At 42.1% G+C, this 12,233-nt stretch overlaps 1 protein-coding gene across 8 annotated transcripts in view; it reads right to left on the reverse strand.

Annotated features, from left to right (window-relative positions):
- Nucleotides 1–12,233, reverse strand: part of gramd1a (GRAM domain containing 1A) — a 66,895-nt gene that overhangs the window by 24,343 nt on the left and 30,319 nt on the right. The window contains exon 1 of one of the 8 annotated variants that reach the window (XM_036558150.1): nucleotides 8,055–8,225. The exons of the other annotated variants lie outside the window; for them this stretch is intronic. Coding sequence (XP_036414043.1) covers nucleotides 8,055–8,062 — 8 coding nt within the window. The 5' untranslated portion in view covers nucleotides 8,063–8,225. Of the gene's footprint in view, nucleotides 1–8,054; nucleotides 8,226–12,233 lie in introns of those variants that run through there. 8 annotated transcript variants of the gene reach the window in all.

Genomic DNA, 12,233 nt, shown 5'->3' on the forward strand with positions numbered 1-12,233 from the left:
TCAGCTGGTGCTGACGGGACTGGTGTTACAACTTATCGATTTGGTCCAGATCAACACCTCTGATCACTGACTGCTCACACAGTGCTGTAACAATACAGATGCCGGACGCTTATTCCAGGTTTTGCGAATACGATCTATCTGATCTTAGCAAGGCAACACAGTTACAACTACCCAAATTAAGGCCCAGTCCCATTTCACCCCTCGGCCCTGCCACTCAGCCCTTAGCCCTCTGTTTTGCGTGTTCTCGTCTAGGGTTAAGGTGTCCTGATTCTTGTTGAGATAGAGGGGTGGGGTGAAGTGTTGGGGCTACATGACCCTCCAAACTGAGAGTTATGAGAAAAAAACAAAAACCGACGAGATGGCTGAACAACACACAAACGTGAGAATTTTCTCAGTTAAAAATGATAATAACCACTGTATTCTCTTAGTTTAATGTAGTTTCAGTGTATTTTGCTCGTTTTCTTCATAACAAGCATAAAAAAATCGCTAATAGCATGCTAATGTCTCGGTAGCTAGCTAGCTAACTTTCCCGTTCCACCTTAAATAGTCCAGCAGTTCTGACGACTGAAGCCAGAATGTAACTGCTGCTCCATTTAAGGTGGAACGGGAAAATTTGAACAAGAATCTGGTGAATATCTGACTTCAGCTCCATATCACTGAAGAATTAGGGGTGGGTGATAATAAATAATTGCCCCCCTCTTTGAAGGCACACAACATCAAGCCTGCAGCAATAGAAGAACCTTTTTTGGTGTTATATAGAACCAAACTCAACATCAATCTGAAGAACCATTTCACCATCAGAGGGCGCGACAGCGTCTGCACCCTTTCAGATTTTTTGGTGTACGCGACAAGGTCTGCGACACCCCGGCAGACACACATTTAGTCTCTTTCTCATCGGTTTTTGGTGAGCGATGCTCGTTGTCTGATCTAAAAATTGTCATTCAGATCACGTCAGAACCGTAATTTAGTGTTTTGTCCAAAATACAGCTTTAAAGTACATGACGGCTCTATCAGCTCAGCAGACGCTGATGGAAGCCCAGAGGAGCTCCAGGTTAAGATGTGCATTATGTGTGCAGCTCTAATCAGGGGCAGAGATGCCAGCTGTATTTACATAAAAACAAGCGTTGCCAGGCAGCGTCCTGCTAAAATAGAGGCGTCCACACGGCTCGGAGCGTCTGTACACAAACATTACGCTTTATCTGATCATCAGCGCTTAAAAAGGTGTGGAGAGACAATTATGAGCTGGGTGTATTTATAATATAAGAATGACAACTCTAATGAGAAATCAATCAATATAACTTGCAGATATTTGCGTTTAATGTTACCCACCCAGATTCACATCAGAGGGTTTGTTTTAATCCCTTCACAGCCAACAGATAAACTCAGTCTGATGAGGGAAAACAGCCACATTTACATGCAGCCTGATAATCCGTTAATAATCATACTAATAGCTCAATCGGAATAGAATACGTCTGTGTAGACACCTCAGTCGGAAATCCTGTAAATAATCCGTTAAATAGAAGAATAATATCCGTGTAAACGCCTGTATCTGATTACATTCCCTATCGGAAAGTTTAAGTCCGTTCTGATCATGTTCGTCGCGTCGTAGTGAAAGTTTATACCGTTCAACATGGCGAAGCAGAAACTGGTCTGCAGAGGAGACGAAGTTTATGCTCTGATCTTTAAAAGACGGCGGTGGGACGGACGTCCAGCTTATGTGTCTCAGAACACGACGTCTTCCTCTCGGCCTCCTTTAATAAGGACATCTGAAGGACGTTTTCCTGAGTCTGACATCATTTTAAAGCAGTTAAAAACACAAGCACTGCTCACTGCTGCTCATCTCACTCTGACTGGACTCAGAGTGAGGCTGGTTGTCATGGTAACGTCCACGCTAAGTAGTTCTTGGTGTGTAATTTTGGATCTGATTTTTTGTAGTGAGCATGTAAACGGAGATTTTCCATCAGATTGTTGTGTAGAGTGAGAACAAACACCTCAGTCTTGATCTATAATCTGAACATATTCAATCAGATTGGCAGAAATCTTTGCATGTAAACACAGACAGTGTTACAGAACCTCTTCTGATTGGTTTAAAATGGAGAAGAATATTTTAGCTGAATGTCCTGCTATTCCACAGCACATTAAACACATCCTCAGTCAGAAATGAAATGTCAGTCACGATCTAAACATTTATTCAATGTGTGCAGTTACCAGAATATCAATTATACTATTTTCATAGCGCAAAAGTAAAATTGTATAAGTCTACCTTAAATAAATATAACAGAACCTGTTTTTTTTAATTACATGTAATTTAAATACTTTTATTTACAATCACTTCTTGGATTTTGTACTGTACCGTTACCAAAAGACCAAGAGACTGAATTCAATGACAAATCAAGCGATAACTCACTTTTCAGCCATTTGGGTGGATCACTTTGAAAAATGTCAGCAGATTTTTGCTCAGACAAGCTCATATAAACATCTGACACTTCAGAGATGGACAGTAAAGGGTTAATTTAGCCTTGTCGTACAGTTCTGCCTTCCAATGGGTGGACAGACTCGAGTAAACACAAAGCAAAGCAAACTCAGTGACATATAAAACCTGCCTGTGACCACAGCCTCGCACAGCGCCAAGGTCAGACACGCTCAGCTTGATGGAAACATCAACACAGGATGACAGCGCTGGAGTCGCCACGTCACAGATCAACAAATCACAGAAACAGAAGAGACACGCGAGATCTGCTCTCTCACGACCGCCGTCCACTTTTTACCAGCTTACATCAATACAGCACTCAGCCTGCGGGGGGGGTTACGATCAGGATCAGATCATAAACAACCCTGGGGCCAATCAGGGACAGCCTTCTGACCACTCAGATAGGCTTCTGACCAACCAGGGACAGCCTTCTGACCACTCAGATAGGCTTCTGACCAACCAGGGACAGCCTTCTGACCACTCAGATAGGCTTCTGACCAACCAGGGACAGCCTTCTGACCACTCAGGGACAGGCTTCTGACGAATCAGACAGAGGCTTCTGACCAACCAGGGACAGGCTTCTGATGAATCAGACAGAGGCTTCTGACCAATCAGGGACAGCCTTCTGACCACTCAGGGACAGGCTTCTGACCAACCAGGGACAGCCTTCTGACCACTCAGGGACAGGCTTCTGACCAACCAGACAGAGGCTTCTGACCACTCAGGGACAGGCTTCTGACCAACCAGACAGAGGCTTCTGACCACTCAGGGACAGCCTTCTGACCAATCAGACAGAGGCTTCTGACCACTCAGGGACAGGCTTCTGACCAACCAGACAGAGGCTTCTGACCAACCAGGGACAGCATTCTGACCAATCAGAAACAGCCTTCTGACCAATCAGAAACAGCCTTCTGACCAATCGGGGACAGCCTTCGGACCAATCGGGGACAGCCTTCGGACCAATCGGGGACAGCCTTCTGACCAAACGGGGACAGCCTTCTGACCAAACGGGGACAGCCTTCTGACCAATCGGGGACAGCCTTCTGACCAATCGGGGACAGCCTTCTGACCAATCGGGGACAGTCTTCTGCATGTTTCATTATACAGAGAGCAGAGTTAGTCCAGTTTAACTGGATTCAGTGCTAAATACTGAGTAAAAATCACTGTGTTCACAGTTTTAATAGTTTTTTTGGCTCTTTTTTCTCTGTTCTGATAAATATCATGACATGATGAATTGACATGAAAATTTGTTTAAGTATAGTGATATTAAATTTTTGCCATATCACCCACTGCCCAAAACTTTGTCCACCCTTGATCTAATTCCATCTGTGTTGATTTTCTAACCAAGTTGACGTATCCTCTACAGCCCATGTATCAAACACAAGACCCGTGGGCACAACCCAATCCGGCCCTCCAATTATTTTGATTTTCCAGCCCATTTCACAATCAGCAGCACTACAATCCCCAGCATGCACTGCAACGTTATTTCCGCTGACACCCCACTCCCAACAACAATCTATGGAACAGCAGTTTTCTACCCAATTGCAAACCCATATTACCAAACACCCCAGCTGCATTTCAGCTGCAGTTCGACCAACATAAACACTATCAATACCATAAACACTATCAATACCATAAACACTTTAAATACCATAAACACTATCAATACCATAAACACTATAAATAACATAAACACTATCAATACCATAAACACTATCAATACCATAAACACTATAAATAACATAAACACTATCAATACCATAAACACTATAAATAACATAAACACTATCAATACCATAAACACTATAAATAACATAAACACTATAAATACCATAAACACTTTAAATACCATAAACACTATAAACACTCAGCAGCTCAGAAACTGATCCCAAGAATTAATGAACTTGCAGCAAAGAAAAGATGTCAGGAGTCGAGACCGAGCACACAGGCAGGGTTAAAAGACCTGCATCCTGGGGACGTTTAAAGAGATGTCATCGTTATCTATAGCTAATGCAGCCTAAATATATCAGGTATTTACTAGTAACACCCCAATACTGAATTACTGTTTATTTACTGAATGTAACATATTGTGGTAATATAGAAAATGAGGCCTGTGGAAAAAGTTTGGGCACATTTTATATTCTATTTTTTTCTGAGCACTAAAATTAGCAGAAAAAATACCAAATTTTAGTGTGATCTCTGTGGAGGACGTGTTTTCACGTATTTTTATTTAGAAAATAAACAAAACGTACTTTGATTGGCGTGTTCAAGCTTTTGCATACGACTGTACAGTGCTCAGTTTCTAGGGGCAGTCGTGGGAAGGTCGCCAGTTTGAACCCCTGGGCGAACAGTACGTGACTGAGGTGCCCTTGAGCAAGGCACCTAACCCCCAACTGCTCCCCGGGCGCCATGGATAGGGCTGCCCACCGCTCTGGGCAAGTGTGCTCACTGCCCCCTAGTGTGTGTGTTCACAAGTGTGTATGTGGTGTTTCACTGTACGGATGGGTTAAATGTGGAGGTGAAACTTCCCCACTGTGGGACTAATAAGGGTCACTTAAGCAATTCAGCGTCACTCACAGGTCTGAAATAAACCCAGTGTGAGAGTTTTTCTTTTGGGTGGGGGGTTATAATATAGACAGATATCTAAACTCATCTCAGTATTCATTTCGGTTAATTTGTTATTGAAATGTATGATTTGGGGAAAAAATGTTTATTATATTATATTACATATTGTAGTATACAGTGTTTTACTGATCGCGCTGCACAGAAATACTGAAACACACAATGTTAAAGTGTGTTTTGTTTATTCATAACAATATCATAATAAAACACTTTGGAAATTGTTAAAGTGGGGAGGCAGTGTTGGGGGAAACACTACAATCATCACCCCAATGAGCACTAACACAGTGACTATGATGACAGCGCTGCTTTTTGCAGTTATAAATGCTTTTCTTTCTACATATTTATGAAGAAAGATTATTTTCCTTCTCTGAAAATTAAGCCTGACTCCTCCTCATGTTTCACACGATCAGCTGTTCATCACAAACGTCACGCTTTCATGTGCATTAGAGGAGCAATCTCAGCCTGAGCATCTAAACCTGAACAAGTTGACCGCGGTTGTGTTCGCTGGTGATCATCACCATCACTAAAACAACTATCGCCATACTGACCGACTTCAGCCATGCCTTCATTTTCCCTGCTGAAAGCATCCCTGCTGTAAAAATAGAGCATATCATTACAGACCGGACTCTTATTAGCAGAAAAAAGTGGTGAAGGTGAAAGGAAAACTCCACCGATTTTTCCAAAGTTTTGCATAACTAAGTGGTTAAGATGTAAACAGAGTCATTCAGAGTGGTTTGGTGTGAAACGCTCTGTTCTAGAGAAACTTACTGAGTCAGAACTGTTCACAGTGGTGGTGATAGGAACCAGACGTCCACCTCTAAAAGCTCCCTCACAGAAAGTTACTACATGAAATGGTTATGAATTCACTGCCTGATGACTGAGACACTGTTTATAGGACATACTTGAAAAGATGGTTCTTCAAGGGTTCTTTCTTTCAATCAAGAACCATGAACACTCAACGAACCCTTTACATGATTAAAAGGTTCTTTGTATCGTGAAACGTTCTTCAGATTGATGGAGAATATTCTGGAGTTCCATATAGAAGCTTTTTGAAAAGGGTTTCATATAGCACCAAAAATGGTTCCTTCTACTGTTACAAGATCGACAATGACACTTTTTGGTGCTATATAGAACCATTTTCAAAAAGCTTCTATATAGAACCATACAGAAGACATTCTCCATCAGTCTAAAGAACCGCTTAATCATGCAAAGGGTTCTTTGAGTGTTCATGGTCCTATACAGAACCATTTTCTTTACTAAATAACCCTTGAAGAACCATTGTTTTTAGAAGTGTAGGTTTGAGACTTTTCACTTAAAATTTACGTTTTTAAAATCCATCCATGGTGGTTAGATACATGAGGCTTTCCGAGAGAAAACAGCCCAAAAAAGAAAACATTTTATCACTATTTTCCCAGCATTTCATATAAAAACCCAGAAGGCACATGTAGGTTCACTGAATAGTAAATAAAATGGCTGTTTGTGTTGTAGACATAGTGACCACAGGTTCCCATCACCACCACTGTAAAGGAACAAGAGTCAGTAACAAACCACTCTGAAAGACTGTATACACCTCAACCACTGAATTAGGCAGAAATTTTGAAATACTGGTGGAGTTCCCCTTTAAACAGACTGCGTGGAAGGCAAAGTCAGACCCGTAATCAAACCACAGACTCAATAAGGCCACAATTTTATTCAGACAGCGGTGTTTAGTGCGAGCACTGACAGACTGCTATAAAGCCATCAGCAAACAGCTAGTGATCATGTTAAAGGGGAATTCCACCAATTTCTCAAAATTCCAAACAGAGTGATTCAGTTTGGCTTGGTGTGAAATGGTTCAGATGTCTTTACAGTGGTGGTGATAGGAACCAGGTTGCCATGACTACAACACAGATATAGACATTTTATTTACTATCCAGAACCACCAGTGAACACGTTCATTTAACGTTGATGACGGTGAAATAATGGCCAGTCTGAAATAATAAATTTTCTTTGGGGGACTATTTTGCCTTAGAACACTCTTCTTGTATCCCTCCACCATGACTAGATTAAAATAAGCTGATTAAAATACATTTCAGACCAAAACTATCATAAAACAGTGTCTCAGTCATCAGGCAGTGAATTCATAACCATTTCATGTAGGAACTTTCTGTGAGGAGCTTTTAGAGGTGGACGTCTGGTTCCTATCACCACCACTGTGAACAGTTCTGACTCTAGAACGAAGCGTTTCACACCGAACCACTCTCAACCAGTCTGTTTACTGCTTAACCATTGTAATATGTGGAAATTTTGGAAAACGGGTGGAATTCCCCTTCAAGACTGAGCCATCAGCTGGCACTCCGACCTACTCTATTAGCCCTCATAGCCCGGCGTTAAAGTAACTGCAGAAACGTTATAAGAGCACATATCAAGCACGGCGTTATACCGAAGGACAGAGAAGGAAACGTCACCACAGTTGAAAAAGAATAAACAAACAAACAAACAAACAAACAAACAAAACGTTTTCGTTCGTAAAAACGGGCAGCTAGCGGCTAAACCGGGCTACTGTGTACAATGTCAGCGGAATGAATGAGCGAGGCTTCCTACTCGCCAGCGTCTTCTTCGAATTTACCCATTCCACCTTAAACAGTGCGGCGGTTACTGTTGCTGCTGCACCATTTAAGGTGGAACGGGAAAATTCGAACAAGACGCTGTAAAAACACGCACGAAAATACACATTTTACCGCGTAACTGAGCTTAAATGAGCGCATATAGACGCCGTTAGTGTTCGCTGGCTGCCATCTGAGCAGTTTAAAGTGGGCAAAATCGCCCCAAACGCCTCGCCTGTGTGCACAAAACGCCAAAGTCAACCAAGTTTGCAGCCTCCAGGACGAGCTGGAAGCTCCTGCATCGTGTTTAATGAGCCAGTAACATCCTCTGAGCTATGAAGAGTGCAAAAGTGCACGATCAAAAACGATCTACTTACTCGAACATCTCATCGGACGGTGCCGAGTTCAGCTCTATAATCTGCAGTGCAGTGCAGTCCGGCTGGACGCCTCCATAGCACCAGAAACGCGTCCTATTTTCGCCCTTTTAAAGCTTTAAGATTGCCATTTTCCAACCGTGCATGCTCTAGCTGGCGAGGAGAGGCACCAACACACAGGGATAGAGAGATAGGGAGGGAGGGAGGGAGGGAGGGAGGGAGGGGAGGGTGGAGGGAGGAGGAGAAAAGAGGATCTTGGTCAGCAGGAGGAGGAGGAGGAGGAGGAGGAGGAGGAGGATGGGCCTGCTCTTCTGCTGCAATGGGCCAAGCCAGAAGAAAGGATTAAAGCAGGAAAGCAGGCACTCATGTTGGTCAATAAGATGGTGCACATATGCTGGACTTGAAGGCATTTGGTTCTACACTGTGGAGCCCAAACTGAGCTTTATCCACTGTGGGTGGTGATGGCCCACTTTAAAGACATGCACCGGACAGTGAGCGTAATTGCCTTAACACGCAGCGCGGCCAAGCCTGGCCAATCCGTCCGGCCCTCGTTCTGTCCCCATGCTGGTGGTTTACAGACTACAGAGCACGTATTAATCCAGTATGGCTGGTTGTGTCTCCATAATCTGCTTTCCTGGGAGCTCTGTAGTAATCTCGGTTCAAAGGGCACGACGGGGGGAGGGAGGGGAATTACAATATGGTATAGCGGACCAGGGTCCAAAGAGCAGGAGGTTAACAAAGCGTAAATGAGGAGGGGGACAGGCGCTTTTGGAGCAACCTGTGAATGCATCCACTCTTTTGACTGGGTTTCACAGGACTGGTCCATTTATTGAGCTGCCCATGAGATGCAATGATGGACGATGTCAAAACTGATAATGGATACAAGCATATTTTTTAAGAAAGAGGATATTCACAGCATGTCTGAGATGAGGGCTGTGGCAATAACCGTATTACGGCAATACTGCGGCCATGTGATGCCAGGGTTAGGCAAAATACTTAGAAAAAGTAGTGATGGCTTAATACTGAATACACTGTCCTAAATGTACTCAAAATATATTTACAACATTCAGAACACAAACATATTCAGAAATACTTCTTGGTAAAGCAGGTGGGACTTTTGGGGGGTTTTTTACTTTTCATGAAAAATTCCTTGTCATTAAAAAAAAAAAAAAAACATCCCACACCCCCCAGAGCGTGAGTCCAGAGGTCCGGGAGTACAAAAGAAGTCAGCGCGGGACTGTTTTTTTTTTTACTTCGTCCCGCTCCCGCAGAAAATCGGAATCATTTGTCCCGCTCCTGCCCGCATCAGACACGTTTTTGTCCCGCTCCCACTCGCGTCAAGGCGAACTGAAATCTAATACTTCTGATTCAGTCTATTCACAGATACATTATTCTCTGCTGAAACAACACAGCAGTCGTGGTTATCAAGACTCGCTGTGAGTAACTCCAAGTGCTCTGTAATGTTCATATGATCCACACAGTCATTCTGACAGACTGTAATACACTACAGAAGTGTAGGGGGCGATATGGCGTCTACTGTTTCATTTAAAAAGCCTCTATAATGTTCATATGATCCACACAGTCATTCTGACAGGCTGTAATACACTACAGGAAGTGTAGGGGGCGATATGGCTTCTACTGTTTCATTTAAAAAGCTCTATAATGTTCATATGATCCACACAGTCATTCTGACAGACTGTAATACACTACAGAAGTGTAGGGGGCGATACGGCTTCTATTGTTTCACTGCTCTGTAAAATCACTTGTCACAGATGGAACTTTGAATGATGGCAGCAAAGCCAGCGGAATCGAGGTAGAATAGGTAGACTAGTCAATTGAAGGAGCGGTTCAATGAAAAATCGAATTTACCCAAATTTCCGATTGGCCGAGACAGATCGGAGTGTGAATTCTGCTTCTATAGTTTAGAACTGGCGCGGCGAGGTAACCACTGCTTACACTAGAACTCAATTGTCACCCAAATAGCTCAGAAAGTGTCTGTAAAAATACATCACCTCATCTTCACTCTACCCACTCAAACCACATCTAGGTCTTCATTAGAGTGGTGCAGAATTGTGGTTTCGAGCTATGAACATGAACAAAACTGCAGGCAGCCTTTTTAGAAAACAGGGTCTGTATTCACAAACCACCTCAGCAGCCAAAGTGCTGCTCTAGAATCAGCATTTGTGCCCGTGATCATCATAGATACAGAGGAATCTGACCCAAAGTCAGTCCTGCTTGGTGAATATTAGTTCTTGCGCTGTCTAAAATAGCTTCAGTAAAGTTTTATTAATTTTATATCTCACCTCAATTCATACTGTGCTCTAAACTCCAGTGAGTCTGTATCACCTTAATGAAAACCTGGATGCCGTTTGAGAACAATTTGGGCTATTTGGGTGACTATTGAGTTCTATTGTAGCAACATTAGCCTCATAACTCCAGTTCTAAACTAAAGAAGCAAAATTTAGACTCATGTCTTGCTTGATTAACTACATTTGGAATAAGTGGAAAATTGGGCAAATTAGACTTTAACAGCCGTTTGATTAATCGATTCTAGACATGTCTGTCGCAGCTGTGCATATTATACAACTGATATTTGAACTAGTGGCTTGGAGAAGTGCGGGAAAGGAATGAACAGCCCGTGGGAGAGTGAAGTCTGCACCCCAGGGGGGGGGTTAAAATGTAGGAAGAGAGGGAAAGGGAGAAAGAGAGAGAGAGACATCAATTCCCACAAAGCTAAAGTGGGAAAATCCCTCCAGATACAGGAGATAATCCACTGTAATTGGGCTGCACAATATACCATTTATTAATTATTATTGCGATACTAGCCTTTGCAATACTTATATTGAAGCACGCTGCAATATGCAAATGATCTTTATACAATCAAAGTGCACCAATCACATTTCCAGATGAGTGTCTGAGTGTTTTGATGAATTAAGGCAAATGTAATCTGAACAAAAAGGAAATTATTTTGGTCAAAATAATGCAGATCTTTAATCATCATACTGCATTATCGATTGACCACTGCATTTATATATATATTGGCAGATGCCTCACAATCGCAATCATAGCAATATAATCACAAAACTGATACATCGTGCAGCTGTAAAGTGCTGAGAAGACTGAAATTCACTACACATTTTTTTCCTCTCCATCGTTCACCTCAGACAGATGTAATCAATCACCATCATCACTCTGTCTTTGTTCTCTAACGCAGCTGAACGATCCACAGATCTGAGGAGAGATGCTGATTAAACAAAGGCAATTAATGCAATTAGCTGATTGGATTTAAGCCATTATCTCATTTCAAATACACTGAATTCATTTTTGCAAGTCAAAACATTTTGCTCGTCGGTTCTACTTTAGAAAAGTGACCAATTTTTTATTTAAAAAATGAAAGATTTCTCACAAGCGCATTCCTGGCCAAGCTAACTAAACCTGAATTACAGGCTGTTTTTTGGTTTTCGGGTTTGTAAAATGTAAGGATTACAAATATAACATCACAATACTTCTCAGGGTGCAGAACACATCATTGTTCTGGGGTTTGTTAATGAGTTGGAACAGCCAAAATGCAGCAAAGTGACAGCGCTACATTTAAAAAAAAGTCAGAAAAACACAGTGCGTTTACATGCACTCAATAATCAGATCATCATCGGATTTCTGCAGTTATCTGATCATTCAAATGGTCATGTAAACAGCACACTGATTTCTTAGATCTGAGTAATGTCTAGAAATCTGATAAAGAAGCTGGATTTCAGCTCAGTAATCAGATCTCTCAGTGCATGTAAACTCTTACTCTGATTTCTTTCAGATTTCTCAGTCTGAGCATGTGCGAAAACAGACGGCAGCACCGGAAATAAACGAGCAGCGTCACCGCAAAACGCAGCAAAACACTTTTGGAGCGACACTGAAACCAAATACATGCTTGAAGAAATAAAGGATTTAAATATTCTTCATCTTCTAGATGATGTTTGTTCATATTTTCAGGTAAAGTGACGAAATGTTTTTTTAAAAAAGCCACAGCATGAAGTTTGAGTTCTATAATACATTTACGTCACGTCTTCTTGGCTGTTTATTGGCTGGTTGTAAGGCAGAAATCTGATTACTGTCTGACTCATGTAGACCCGGAGTTTCCCCATTATCTGATCACTCAAGAGCATGTAAATGTGTTGATTGGATAACTGA

The sequence above is a fragment of the Colossoma macropomum genome, unplaced genomic scaffold (assembly GCF_904425465.1).
Source record: "Colossoma macropomum unplaced genomic scaffold, Colossoma_macropomum, whole genome shotgun sequence".
NCBI classification, from domain to species: domain Eukaryota; kingdom Metazoa; phylum Chordata; class Actinopteri; order Characiformes; family Serrasalmidae; genus Colossoma; species Colossoma macropomum.